General features: G+C 39.8%; 1 protein-coding gene across 1 annotated transcript in view; it reads left to right on the top strand.

The window, feature by feature from the left end:
* The window catches only part of PRMT8 (protein arginine methyltransferase 8), a 161,583-nt gene that overhangs the window by 55,688 nt on the left and 90,643 nt on the right, over positions 1–15,252 (top strand). The window contains exon 2 of the mRNA XM_044679091.1: positions 7,384–7,569. Coding sequence (XP_044535026.1) covers positions 7,384–7,569 — 186 coding nt within the window. The remainder of the gene's footprint in view (positions 1–7,383; positions 7,570–15,252) is intronic.

The following is a 15,252-nucleotide window of genomic DNA, read 5'->3' as shown; positions in this document are numbered from 1 at the left end:
ATTGTGCTAGAACAAGGGTCAGCAACATATGGCTCTCGAGCCATATCTGGCTCTACCTCCTGACTGGCCAGTCCAGGAAGAGCCCCAGGATGTGCCCCAGGATGTGCCCCAGGAGGCCCTTCAGCCCCCACCCCATATTCCAGTGCCTTCCGCTTCCATCCTCCTCCTTCCACAGGCGTTTATGGCTCTCACGGCCAAAAAGGTTGCTGACCGTTTTGCTAGAAGATATGACAAACAGGATACTTTCAGAAAAACCTGGATTTACATGAATTGATGCAAAATGATGTGAACAGAACCAGGAGAACATTGTACATAGTAACAGCTATATTATATGATGATCAACTGTGAATGACAACTTTTCTCAGCAACACAATAAACCAAAGACAATTATTTTTTTAATTTATTTTTTATTGTTTTTAAACCCTAAACTTTTGTGTATTGGCTCCTTGGTGGAAGAGTGGTAAGGGTGGGCAATGGGGGTCAAGTGACTTGCCCAGGGTCACACAGCTGGGAAGTGTCTGAGGCCGGATTTGGATCTAGGACCTCCTGTCTCTAGTCCTGGCTCTCACTCCACTGAGCTACCCAGCTGCCCTTCAAAGACAATTCTTAAAGACTTATGGTGAAAAATGCTACCCACTTCAAAGAAAGAATTGAGTTTGAATGCAGATCATAGCACATTTTTTAAAACTTTCTTTTTTTGGGTCTGTGTTTTCTTTCACAAAATGACTAAAATGAAAATATGTTTTGTATGACTGCACATGTATAACCTATATAAAATTCTTGCCTTCTCAATGACGGAGTATTGGAGGGAAGGAGAAAGAGAATTTGGAACTCAATTTTTTTAATGTTAAAAATTGTCTTTACATTTAATTGGAAGAAATACTAAGCACTAATTGGCATTTATTATGTACCAGGCACTGTGCTAAGTCCTGAGGATACAAAATGAAGCAAAAGACAGTCCTTGCACTCAAGGAACTTACCATTTAATGGGGGAGATAACATGAAAATAAATAAATAAAAAGCAAGCTAGATTCAGGATAAACAGGAAATAATGAACAGAGAGAAGCAATGGAATTATGATAGATTGGGGAAAGCTTCCTAGAAAAGGTAAGATTTTAGCTGGGTTTTAACAGAAGCCACGGAGATCAGTAGTCTGAGCAGAAGAAGGTGAGAGTTCCAGAGTTTGGGATCAACTAGAGAAAATGCCCAGAGCCAAGAGACAGAGTGTCTTATTTCTGGAATACTTTGGTGTCCAGTATCACTGGAAAGAGTGCCTGTCAGAGAGTTATATGTGAGAAGACTGGAAATGTAGGAGAAGGCTAGGTGATAAAAGACTTTGATTGTCAAAAAGAGCATTTTGTATTTGATCCCAGAGGCAACAGGGAGCCACTGTATTTATCCAGTGGGGAGGTGACATTATCAGACTTGCATAGGAAAATCACTTTAGTGGCTGAAGAGAGAATGGATTGGAGTGGGAAGAAATAAGGCAGGCATATTGCAATAATTCAAATGTGAGGCGATGAGGGCCGATGCCAGAGTTCTGGCAGTGGCAAAGGAGAGCAGGGGGCACGTATGAGAGATGTGGTAAAGGTAAAATTGACAGGCTTTGGTGCCAATTAGATATTGGGGATGAGAAGTAGTGAAGAATCCAAGATAGAACTCCTAGGTAGCAAGCCTTAGTTTAGGTGAAATTAGTTGGAATTTTTCCTGAGTTTGACTAGTTTTCACTGCCCCATCTATTTCTTATACAGTTTTATCCTATTCAGCAATTACTCATAATTTGGTAGTTTATCAATAGCCGTCATTCATGCTGACCTTTGATTAACCAATCCTGTCTGCTTGATCAGGCTGCATTGCTTCTCTTCTCTTCCTACCCAACTCTATATTAAAACCCCACAAGTATCATGGAGTAAGACCTCTCACCTTTTTGCCAAATGGTATTTATCTGATGGGCAGCTAGGTAGAATAGTGGATTGAGTGCCAGCCCCAGAGTCAGGATCTGAGTTCAAATGTGGCCTCAAACACTTACTAGCTATGTGGTCCTAGACAAGTCACTGAACTTTGCCTCAGTTTCCTCATCTCTAAAATGAGCTGAAGAAGGAAGTGGCAAACTATTCCAGTATCTTTGCCAAGAAAACCCCAAAGAGGGTCATGAAGAATCAGAAGTGACTGAAATGACTAAGTGATGATATTTATTCATTATTTGACCCACATCACCTCTGCTAAAAATGCTTCTTCAAAGTTCCCTTTGAAGGGAATAGAGTTTTTGGATGATTGTGTCAATGGAGCAGAATAAGCTTTGGCACAGCCTGGAACGCAGGAAAAGCCTGGAAAGATTAGAAGGACCCTTTAGCAGAGGTCAGATTGCATAGGAAACATAGCATGGAGTCCTATGTCTGTAGGTGGAAGGGAATTTCCAGGTCATTCAATCGAAAACCCTTCATTTTACAAACAAACTAACTGAAACTCAGACGTGTGAAAGATTAAATGACTTGTCTATCGTTAGCTAGGTAGTACTTAGCAAAGACAGCATTTGAACTCAAGTTCAATGCTCTTTCCCCTGAAATATGTAAGATTCCAGATTTTTTTTTGAGATAATTAACCATATCCTGCTCTGCCAAAGTGTCCTTCTGATCTTTGCAGGCATTCCTACCAGGACTTGCAGTCTTTAGTTTCTGCACAAATGTAAAAAGAAGCCCTTTAATATGTTCTAGAAAGTAACCCATTTTGCCTGACTCAGGTGCTTGCTGGCTATGAAGTGATTTGATAGCATAACTCAGTGGCATTTCTTCTCTGGAAAGCATGAGCTTTTTCCTGAGAAAAACCTGAGTCTTGATATCCTTCCGAAAGTAGCTCCTCTAAATCCAGTAATTTCGGTGAGAGAAGCTTCTTTTGTCATTGATTTAAGCTTTTCAGCTTGTCTATGGGCAGACTTTTTCTGCTCATTTTAAAAAAAAAAGTCGCGACTTTTAAAATCACTGTTTGTCCTTCAGATTGAGGTCAAGTGATGAGTTTTCAGGTATTATCTTCTACTGTCGCCGTATTAGGAATTTTTACGTGATTACCTGTCTTGAAATTTACACAAAAACAGACTGGGAAGTTTCCTACTGAGAACTTGCTGTGGACCTCTGCACATCTATTCAAGTCATTTGTAGCCCTTTTTATGTTTTAAAATAATAATATTCTTATTTTTATACTCAGGTTTTACTCCTAAGAATTAAAAGACCTATGGGGGCACCTGGATGGCTCAGTGGACTGAGAGCCAGGCCTAGAGATCGGAGGTCCTGGGTCCAAATCTGACCTCAATTACTTCCCAGCTGTGTTATCTGTGTGTGGGCAAGTCACTTAACCCCCATTGCCCAGTCCTTACAGATCTTCTGCCTTGGAACCAATACACAATATTGATTCTAAGATGGAAGGTAAGGGTTAAAATAAAAGACCTAGGGGGCAGCTAGATGGCTCAATGATTAAGAGCCAGGCCTAGAAATGGGAGGTACAGGGTTCTGACCTCAGACACTTCCTAGCTCTGTGACCCTGGGCAAGTCACCTAATTCCCATCTCCTAGCCTTTACTGCTCTTTGGTTACTACTCAATTGGTTCCAAGATGGAAGTTAAGGGTTTGAAAAAAAGCAACAACAACAATTAAAAGACCTTGTAGATAGAGAACTTGGTCTAGAGATGGGAAGTTCTGAGTTCAAATCTGGATTAAGACACATGTAACTTAGCTATGTGACCCTGGTCAAGTCACTTAACCTTGATTGTCTAACTCTTACTGTTCTTCTGCCTTGAAATCAATACTTAGCATCAATTCCAAGACAAAAGATAAAAGTTAAAAAAAAAGAATAAAAGACCTTTTTGGTTCTCTATCTATTGCTTCACATCACTTTTCTAAAATTTTTCTGTCCATTTTGTTCAAACTTCACTTAAAATGTTATTCAGCAAATCACTAAACAAACAAATGGTGAAATGGATATTCAAGCACAAATGAAATCATATATATATATTTATTTCAAATGATGCCTTCTCTAGTGGGAGGAAAGGAGATAGCTGGGAACTTTAATGTAACAAACAACACATTTTTTAAAAGTTCAAATGACAATAACTAAACAGCCTGTGTCAAAAATTAGCATACAAAAAGACAAGCAATAAGAATGAATTCATTGCCACATGCAAATAAGCCACTGGGTTGTCAATATTACTAAGTAGGGCTGATGGCCAGCATAGCAGTTTTGCTGTAGGCAACAGGCATAATGCATTCATAATCAATAATATTCACAAGGACAATGCCTTTGGGATTCTGTGGAATGTAGTGGGTCAATTACAAGAGGAAAATCCCATGTGGAAAAATGAAATAAAAAAATCATAATCTAGATTGTAAAGAAACAATTCTAGTGAAGAACTAAGAAAATGTTTCAAAATCATATTCTCATGGCTTTCTATTACCTCTAGGACAAAATACAAAATCTTTTTTAGCTTTTAAGGTCTTATTCAATTTGTCCCAAACCTATCTTTTCATTACTCCACTTCCCACATTCTGAAATCCCAACCAACTGACCTTTTCCTTCTTCCTCACATAGGATATTCCATCTCCTTTCTCTTTCTTATTCTACTAGCCCCTCCATATGTCTTGGAGGGATCTGCTTACTTTTCTTACATTAGCTTCAGAGAGGTTTGGGTTTCTTTTAAAATCCTGTCTTCTGCACAATGCCTTGGCTAACATATTCCTTCTTTGCCCAACTTCTCTCCCACCTACATTATTTTTATATTTAATTAATTTAAGCATATTTGCATTTATTCACTTTGTGATATATATATTTTTACATGTACATCTTGTCTCTTCCATTAGTACATAAGATCGTTGTAGGTAAGGATTGTTTCATTTTTTTTTTGTATTTGTATGCCTGGATCCCAGAATAATTCTTGGCAGATAGGGGGTGCTTAATAAATTCTTGTGAACTGATTAATGGAAAGAAATTTAAGGAAAAAACCCATAGAAAAAATTCATTTAAAAAGGAAGCTTTCCATCAATTAAAAAACTCCTAAGAAAAGGTTTTTGAAAGAGCAGAAATTATCTCCCTGCATTTGTCACCTGCAAGACTGGGACAAAGAATCAGAAATTCAAAAGGAAATAAAAAATTCCCAGACCAATCCCAATTTGACACCTTATGGTCCTTTCTGTGATGTTTTCATAAGCCTTTTTAAAGTCATCATGTCACTGTTTCATTTATCCAGCAAGTAAGTGCAATACTTAAGCTGACCTCCAGATGGTCCCTTACTTGAACATCAGCCCAATGGCATCAGAAGGTTCTCAGACTGGCAATATCCAGAGTCCTTTTTTTCTCTTGCCATGATTGCAGCTTCAGTATTTTCTAGAGGGCCTAGCCTGTGGCTGAGCTAAAGTATGATTGACTGACATTCAACAGTTCCTCCTGTCATTAATAAAAACCTGTGTTCTTCTGAATGTATTATCCATTTAGGATACATGGACCAATTTACCTGAATTTTGCTGTGTATAATATCTCAATGACTATGAAGCTAGCTTCTTGTAAAGTGTCTTGGGGGAAACAGTTTCTAAAAGGGGGGGGGACTATTCATGTCATGTATTAAAACTGATATTTTCCCCTGGATGTTTATCTTGGTATGAAAACTCCTTGCACCAAAGCAAATAGAGAACTCTTTTGTAACTTACACTTTTAGAAGGTTACCTGAGTCACTGAGAGATTATATGAGTCACATTCCTGCTTTATAAATCCATCACTATTTCCAATATACCTTCTGTATATAACAAAATACATTCTGTTATATATTGTGTCCCAATGCAAACAATATTATCTCCATTTAATAAAGGAAGACCTGAGCATCAAAAAAAGTGATGTGACTTTCCCAGAGTCACAAAGCTAAGAGTGATCAGAGTCAGGATTTGAATCTAGGTCTTCAGAGTCCAGGACCAGTGCTTTCAATTCCATACTATTCAGATGATCTTTTTACAAAGAAAAAAAATATTTAGAAAAGTGAGGCTGTGGGAATCTTTCTCGAGATATGGACACTTTAAAAAAATAGGTTTTGTCTTTCCCCTTCTATACTTTTACCTCCTTGTACATTCATTTTCTGAATCTGACATTGGAAAGAAATGATGCAAAGAAGCATAGTGTCAAACAATGGCATAGTATCTGGAGGATCTATAGGATAATCAGCAAATGCCCTTGATGTTAGCAAGAACAATCACTTCACAAACATTTCGTGTCACTTCAAAGGTGCAAATAGGATCTCATTTGTGTAAGTCTTTTCCCACCTCTGGATTTCAACAAAGTAGAACTAAGTAAAATAAGGCAGAGGGATGTTATTGCTCTCCCCTCTTCCCCAAAGCCATCCCCCTCACAATCACCATGACATTATGATATCACCATTGCCTGATCACTATCAACATTACCATATTTTTACAACCATCACCATCTCTACTTCCATAACTACCATCCATATTTTAACATTGCCATCACTCCATCGCTATCATCATCTTCTTCATGACCATATTCCCATAGCCATCTCTATCCCCATTACCACCATGATCTTCACTGCCTCCCACATCAGCATCACCATCCTTACCCAAAAGCCTTCTTTAAGCTCCTAGCCATGATGCCGGATTCATGAATATGCTGGGACAGGACCCCTGGCCTTGGCAGACTCACAAGCCAAAACAGATCCATTTTCCTGGCTTATTTTGTCTGGATTTCTCCTCTGTCCCTGTCACCCTTTGCTTTGTATTATACTTCTCTGTGGGCATATTGTATCCCTCCTAATAGACTTGAAGTTTCTCAAAGGCATACCTGGTATTATTTTTCTTCTCTGGGTTCCCAGTGCCTAGCACAACACCTTGTATAGTAAGCAATTAATAAAAAATGAATTATTGAATTCAATGAAAACACTGTGTGATTAACTTGGTAAATCCTGACAGATTGATGTTATCTCTAGGCTACCTAGAGGTATCTTTGATGGGTGGAAATGAAAGGGTTGGGTATTCTTTGAGGAGGAAAAGGGGGAAAGTACTTGTGGGAGAACCATAGCTAGATAGAAATCCATCAATTCTCTGCTTAGTCCCATCTCGGTTTCTGGGAAAGGAAGGATTCCAGTAGCTTGCATGAGGTGAGAGAGACAATGCAAATGATCAAGGTTTTGTGAGAAGGAAGGGGTGTTGTAGGATTTTAAAGCATCTCTTCTGCTCCTAATGGAGAAACTTTGGAGAATAATAGCTGGTGATAGAAATTAGGAGAGAGTCCTCAGGGAAAGGAGCTGGGGGTAAGGGGGAAGGAAGAGCTTGAGGGCTGGGCTTTCTTCTCGTCATCCTCATCTTTTGCTTCTGTTTAACACCAGGCCCTTTGCTTCCAGGTCAGCAGTGCACCCTCTCAACCTCCTCAGCCTGTAGTGGCTCCCAAGCCAGCACAGTGTGTCCATCATGTATCCACCCAGCCCAGTTGTCCTGGACGAGGAAAGATGTCTAAGCTGTTAAACCCAGAAGAGATGACCTCCAGGGATTACTACTTTGATTCCTATGCTCACTTTGGGATTCACGAGGTAAACTCATCATCACCTGGTAGAAATGTAGAAAAGTTTCAGTGAATTAGAATCAAAGGAATCACAGAATGCTAGAGCCATAAAGGAACTTAGAAATCATTTTTGAGATGAGGAAATTGAAGGCTTAGAAGGAGAAAGAGACTTGATCAAGGTTAAGCAGTGAATGTTGGTTCTAGAGCTGGGACTAGAACCTGGGTCTCCTGACTCCCAAACCATTGCTCATGAACATCAAGGAGTTTTGCATTTTCTCCTCACTATTAAAAAACTGAAGCAGCCATGTGGCACGGTGAATAGAGAACCAGGCTTGGAGTCAGGAAGTCTCATCTTGATGAGTTCAAATTTGGCCTCAGATGCTTTCTTGCTGTGTTACCCTGGGCAAGAAAGCCACTTAATCCTGTTTGCCTCAGTTTCTTCATCTATCAAATGAGCCAGAGAAGGAAATAGCAGCCATTCCAGTATCTTTGCCAAGAAGACACCAAAATGGGGTTGGTTGTGAAATGTTGAGCACGATTGAAAAATGGCTGAACGACAAATTCTAAAACTGGAAAGGGCTGTCTCATTACTGCATGTATTCATTCAATGGCTAGGATAACAATCTGTTGGGAATTTTGTAGAGGGGATTCTCATTTAAGAATGACTTGGTATTGCATGGTTTCTCAAGTCCCCTGAGATTCTGAGACTCTATGCGAATTGTTTTCTGATTCACCATAATAGAGTTGACACTCAATTTTCCATGCCTGGATTATTGATCTGGAAACCAGTTGGGTTTTGAGCAACGTACAAAATTCCAGAGCAAGAAGGTGTAGGAAGGACATAGAAATGGTCAGTCAATTTGTGATCGTTTGTGAATAAATGTGCTTGTGGCATTCTGTGCTTGCGGATAACTGATTATTCATTTCGAAGCCAAAGAAAAGATTTTTATGTTACTTTATATTCCACCAATGATGTCTCTTATCCCCGAATGCACAGATAATTCAGAACTATTTGTTAGAGGAGCTCACAGTACTTTGCAGATGAAAGTTCTGAGGCTAAAAGCAACTAGTCAAAGATCATCTTATATACCCTCTGTCTCTCAGGACTATACTTTTCTATCAGAAAAACATGAATTTCTCCTCTTCTTAAAAAAGGTATTCAGGGAATGAGATTGAACAACAGCAATAATTCAAGGATCTGTGATAAATTACCAGTGGGCCCACTTCACTCACGCTCCTACACGGTCTTCACATGTGTTGCTGTGTCTGAAAAATTTGTCATCCTACATCCAGGCTGGTTAGGAGCCACCTTAGACTTAGATAACATTGCCAGGGCTGTACTTGAATCTTTTCTAATCTGTAAGACTTGCCAGGGCCTGCACTTTTTCTGGTGATGCTTTCAATAACCCAAAGTCACCCCTAGGTCATGGTAAAGCATAACACGTCAGTGAATCTGTTATTTCTTTGATATGATGATTCCCTCCAATGATATAGATCCCAACTCCTCCATGCCTTCTCAATCTGGGTGATTCTTGTCTATAATTTCATAAATCATAAAATCATATCCTTAGAGCTAGAAGGCAGTTCTTAGATAAAATCATATCCTTAGAGCTGGAAGAAGTCAGCTGGCCCAACTCCCTCTTTGAGAGATGAGGGCCCAGAGAGGTCAAGCAATTTGCTCAAGGGCACCTAGGTAGTAAATGGCAAAGCATAGATTTGAACCCAGGTTCTCAGATGCCAAACTCAGCATTTTTTCTAATGTACTGAATCTTTCACAGAAGATTGACCCAACATTCTGAAGGCTTTCTTCTAGGTTTTTTTTTACATGAATGGAAAATAGCACAATATTTAGTAGGAAATATAAAAGGTGATGGAGTTAGAGTTTTTGAACTGGAAAGAAACTAGGTAGAATCTAAATTTGGGAAGGGGCACACACATAGGGACACAGATTTGTGGTCAGGACCATCCTATGCTTCCAATATTTACAGATGTATCAATGTCTTCTAGTGATGCCATCCAATGAAGTACTATTCCCCTGAAACTGGAGTTCTCTGCTTTTCCCATCTCTTTGCCATATTTCTCTATCTTGGGTGTCTCCTCAAGGAGCTCTGTTGTCAGGATGAGGTCATGCTTTGTACTGCAGTTTCTTCCTTACCACCAGGGTTTGGCAGCTCATTAGCACAGAGTACAGGGACTTTTTATTCTTACTTCATTTGTGATGGAAAAGCAGTCATCCCCACCCATCTAGCTAGCAATGGAAAAGCTTAGAAATTTTTGTCTAGCCTTTTGACATTTTGTATGCTCTGTTGCCATGTTAAGTCTCTCCGTCTTATCTGAAATACAGTCAGAAAATTCCTTTTCACTGATATTATAACACATGATTTCCAGAGTCTTTGCCTGTTAAACTGCAAAGGAACCAGGAGAAGTTAGAGAGCTGACACATAATGTTGACCATGTTCCATGCAAATCATGAGGCTTGGCTTGAACGAAGAATTCTGCAAGGGCTGGTGATTTTTGCCCTCTTCTCCCACAAGAAAACCAGTGTCTTTCTATAATGTCCTTTGAGCAAAAAATGTGTAGACTTGGCAGATCAAAGCAGTGCAGAAGTACGGTTCTTGGGTACACACCCTAAATTGTAATTATGCCAAATAGCGAGGAAAAATATTGATCCAAGCAAAATAGCAAACAGAAATCAGAGAGGTTATACAGGTTAGAATATACCAGAAAATGCATAGAGTGAATGAGCTCTTTAGAAAGCAATGGAACGAGGTCTCAGCTTAACCAACAGAGAGGGCTCAATCTTACAAAAGGGGAAATTCTCTAGAGTCTCTAGGGGCGAACAAGCTGGAAATCAGAGACATGTTGAAGAGCCAACTTTTATATGTCTACAGCTTCCAAGGTCTGTCTCTATCTCTTCATGTGTCTGGAGTTGGTCCCAAAGAGAGTCCAGGACCATGTGTGTCCTCTCAAAGAAGGAATAAAAAGAATGTCTTGTTATCCTGCCAGTTCCATCCCTCACAAGGCACACAGTGTCAGCATTCTCTCCAGAAATCTTGAATTAAGCCAAAAGAACAGCAAAATGCCTGAGACTTAACTGGAAACCTGGTTATACTTGCAAATAGCAAAAACAAAGAATAGAGATCATATAGCAATAATAATAATAATAATTCAAGTTCATATAGTGGTTTAAGGTTTTCAAAATACTTTCACATCACACGTGATGTTTATATACAAATTAGAAAATAGAAGGGTCACATAAAGGAGGAGTCTTATTCTCCTTCTCCCCATCTTGCCACATAACCATTCCATGACATCTCTTGATTATACATGTCCTCAATTAGATACTACAGGTCCATTTCTTAAAGTAGCTTAGTCACTGGGAATATGACATAGTCTAATTGCACCCAGTATGCATCTCTGCATTGCCCATCGGGTCACTCACTACCTTTGGTCTTTTTTTTTAACCCTTACCTTTCATCTTAGAATCAATACTGTGTATTGTTCTAAGGCAGAAGAGCAGTAAGGGCTAGGCAATGAGAGGTAAGTGACTTGCCCAGGGTCACACAGCTGGGAAGTGTCTGAGGCCAGATTTGAACCCAGGATCTCCTGTCTCTAGGCCTGGCTCTCAATCCATGGAGCTACCCAGCTGCCCCCATACCACCTTTAGTCTTCAAAGATTGTGGTGTTTCAAGATTCACAACCATAGAACATCTCAAGGAGATTTTGTTAAAAATATAATCTTTTGTGCCAGTGAGCAGCTTGGAATCATTAAAAGTACTGTGTATTTTCCCAAATATAATACAACCCACTCTCTTCCTCCTATTCAGTTCAGAACTTAACTCACTGTCCATCTATAGTGCCTGCCTAAAATATATGTACCAAAGTACTAACTCAACAGATTGGCTAGCCAACTGCGTGAAATAAATAGCCTGTATAATAAACATTTTTCATCCATTTAGTTTTTCTTATATAGTCCTAGTGACAGATTGAGCCTGCTGTTCTCTAGTAGGTCGGCCAATAAGTGATGAATTCTTTGGACACGAGAGAGAATGGGACCAGGGGTACAAGTGGAGGGGTTAACTTTAACAAAGCTAGATAGATAACAAAGCTAGTCCTCTGAGATTGGAGCAAAGGAAAAGATTCTGGTTGAGGATATAGAAATGTTTTGAAGTGTAGAGGATGGGAAGTGAGGATGACTTCAGTCTTTATCTGCTAAGAAAAAATTTTGTAAGAATGAAATTATGATGTTAAGGATAAAAGAGATTTTGAAGACTCTGTTTGAAATGTAGCAAATGAGACATAAAGAAAAGGACTGCTCTACCTCAGAAAAGGTCCAGTCAAGAATAGGTAGCAATAATTTGTAGGGTACATAGTCATCACAGTTTTGCGAATCCCTCTAACAACTTCTAGTTGTTTGGAAGTAGAAATGGAGAGTCTGGATGTTTATGGTGATTGAGTGTTGGGAATTAGTATAGGAAGAGCATCAGAAGTCAGAAGAATTTAAAGTTTGAGAAAAATACTTTGTTGAGATAGCTAAGAATATGATCAAGACTGTGAACAGAAGGAGGTGATGTCAGAACAGTGATGATGAACTGGAATCAGAGAGAGGGATTGAAGAAACAGAACAGTGATGGTGAACCTCAGGCACAGATGCTAAAGATGGCATGCAGAACACTCTCTATGGGTTCTCAGCTGACCCCCCCCCCCAACACCAGAGTTTGTTACTAAAAAGTCAAAGGGACTCAGGCAGAGCTTTTCCCCTCTCCCTCTCTACCATGCCTGGTGACATTTTTTCACATCACCCACTCCTCTGCCCAGCAGCATAGTGGGTAAGGTGGGCGGCTCATAAGTGGCAGAGCTGGAGGGGAGTGGGCTGCTTGGACCATTCCCCTCCCTCCTCTCTACGTTAGCCGAGGACATTCCTCACTTTACTGAACACTCTGCCCAGCAGTCCAATGGGAATGCTTCCTCCCGCCCCTGTGTGGGGTAAGGGAGAGGCAGGGCCAGTATTTGGTAGGAAATGAGGGGCACAGCACTTGATCAGCACTCTCTAAACTGAACTAGAAGTTTCAGGGAGGACAAAGAGCAGACTCAATCAGATTCAATCAATTAATTAATAATAATTTACTAAGCACCTACTATGTGCCAGGTGCTGTGCTAGGTTCTGGGGATACAACAAAAAAATAAAAAAGTGCCTACTGTCAAGGACCTTAGAGTCTATATTCTGGGGAGAGAAGAAGTACATATATCACTGTGTATTGAAGAAATATAAAAAGAAGAAAAACAAATAATTATAAAGTAGTTAAATACAGGGAGTTAGGGCAAGAAGGCATTAGGGAGCTCAAGAAAGGCTTTATGTAGTGCATGGCGTTTGAGTTGCATCAGGAAAGAAGAGGCGGATTCTATAAGGCAGAGTTGAGGAAAGAATGTGTTCCAGGGATGAGGAACAGCCAGAGCAAAGATTCAAATGCAGGAGATGGAGTTCCTCATGTTAGAAAGAGAAAGAGAGTCATTTTGGCTAGATAATAGAGTCTAGGAGAGAGAGTAATGTATAACAAAGCTAGAAAGGCAAGTTGGGGCCAGACTGTGAAGAGTTTTATAAGTTAAACAGAGAATTTCATAATATAAGCTAGAGAAAACAGGGAACCACTGGATTTTGTGGTATAGGGAAGTGACAAGCTCCAGAAAATAACTTCACTAGCTAGGTGGAAGACAGATGGTACTAAGGATGGATTTGAGGTAGAGAAACCATTTAGGAAGCCATGGCCATTATCTGGGTGAGTGGTAATAAGGGCCCTGGATGAAGTGGGGTAGCTCTGTAAGTAGAGAGAAGAGGTTAGATGTGGAGAATTTTGTGGAGATTGAAAAGAATTTGCATTTGGGAGTTATGAACCATGGTAAAATATTGGAAACTGGGATTTTGCTAGCTTTGGAGAATGTTATTCAATGCCTTTAGCATTCTTTACCCCCAAGGCAGTGGGCTCATGATAAATAATTAGGAGATGTTCTGGAGCCCTTTCTTTTGCAAATATTGGGGGACACTTCTTTGAAATGGTTTCTTTGGAATCTCATTTCCCAGCAATCAGTCAATGCTTGATTTATGTGATGAACAGATTAGAAAACTAGGAGATAGAGCCAAGTTTGCAGCTGGGCTAAACAAATGTTTTCAATGAAAAGTAGCATTGTTTTGCTTGAAATTTCTTGAGACTTTTTTGGGCAGATCTCCTGCAGATGATTCAATTAAGTTGGAATTGATAGGAATTGATGGCTAGTAAGATCTTGGCAGTCAGTGTTCTGTTCTCTGGGGTTCTTTTTGCACAGTCTCCTACAGTCCTGGGACATAAAGGATCTAGATGGAGAATGTGAAATGGGAATAAGATATCTTTACAGCATTGAGGAATGAGCAGATGTTTCTGTGTGTGTTTGTGTGTATGTGTGTGTGTATTATAGTGAAGGTGTGTCTGGTTAATAATAGTCTGAGTCCTTGAAGGAGGCAGAGTGTGTGGTGGAAAGGGTGTTAAACTTCAATATGGGATTCAATATTCTAGCTGTAACCCTCTGTCATCCAAAGTCTAGGTGATCTTGAAGAAGTCACTTAACCCCTTTGGGCCTCAGTTTCCTCACCTGGAAAATTAGGAGGTTAGATGAGATAACCATCTAAATTTTCTCATATGCTGCTAAATATTTAGCAACTGGCACTCCAGAAAAAATACCCTCGACCCATTTTTAAGCTTAATTTGCATTCTTAACATTTTCGCTATCACTTTCTTAAGTTTAGATAATTAACAAATAGTAACTCGATCCCTAATTTGTAGCGTTTGCTGATTTCCGTGGTGTAAAGGTTAAGAATGAAATTTAATAATCATCTCTAGCACACCCAAAATTCTGGGTCTAAATTTATGACCTCGTGAAAGTTTGTTTCCCATCTTGTCTTTTTGAGGGTTTGCCCCATTTGCTTTGTTGGAGTCATTCCAAGCTCGTGGTAGAATTTTGCTTCTGCGCTATCCCTTCTCTTGCCCCCAATATCAATAGGAAAGACATCACGAATTCCCAGAAGTCCCAGTTCTTAAGGCTGTGATGAACAATTTCTCACCTTGTCCATTTCTGCCTAAAGGACATATAGTTGTGGGTTTCAGCAGAAGGCTGAGTAATTAATACAAGAAATCTTTGGGCAGGAATGTGACCAAAAGGTAGTGGACCAGCCTAAGGGGCAAGACAGAAGTACGTAGGACTGATGGTCAACATTTTAGGAAAGATATTGTCAAACTGGGTTGTGAGAGAAGACCTACTGGGTGATTATTGGATTTTTAGCCTGGAAAAAAGCAGGAGGGATATCATTTATTCACTTAGCAAACATTAATCTCTCCATATCTTTTGAGGTCCAGCTCCAAAGATACTTCTAGGAAACCTTTCTTGACTCTGCCTAGAGGAAATTATTTTTTCCTCTCACCCTGAACTCCACCTTGGTCCTTATTTGTGATTTTGTTGGTTTGGGGATTTCCTGATGATGGTACTCTCTTTACCAACACAAATCAAGACTTGCTTTGCAATTTATAGTGTTAGAGCTAGGTGTGATGGAGCAAGTCTGTAGTCCTCTCCTACTGGAGAGATTAAGGCTGGAGTTCTGAGCTGCAGTAGAGCTAGTCCAATCAGGTGTCCACACGAACCTAGCACCAATGTGGTGAGCCGTCAGGCTGCCTTAGAAGGAGTG

The sequence above is a fragment of the Gracilinanus agilis genome, chromosome 5 (genome assembly GCF_016433145.1).
Source record: "Gracilinanus agilis isolate LMUSP501 chromosome 5, AgileGrace, whole genome shotgun sequence".
Lineage (NCBI taxonomy): Eukaryota > Metazoa > Chordata > Mammalia > Didelphimorphia > Didelphidae > Gracilinanus > Gracilinanus agilis.
This window is presented reverse-complemented; position numbering and strand designations above follow the sequence as displayed.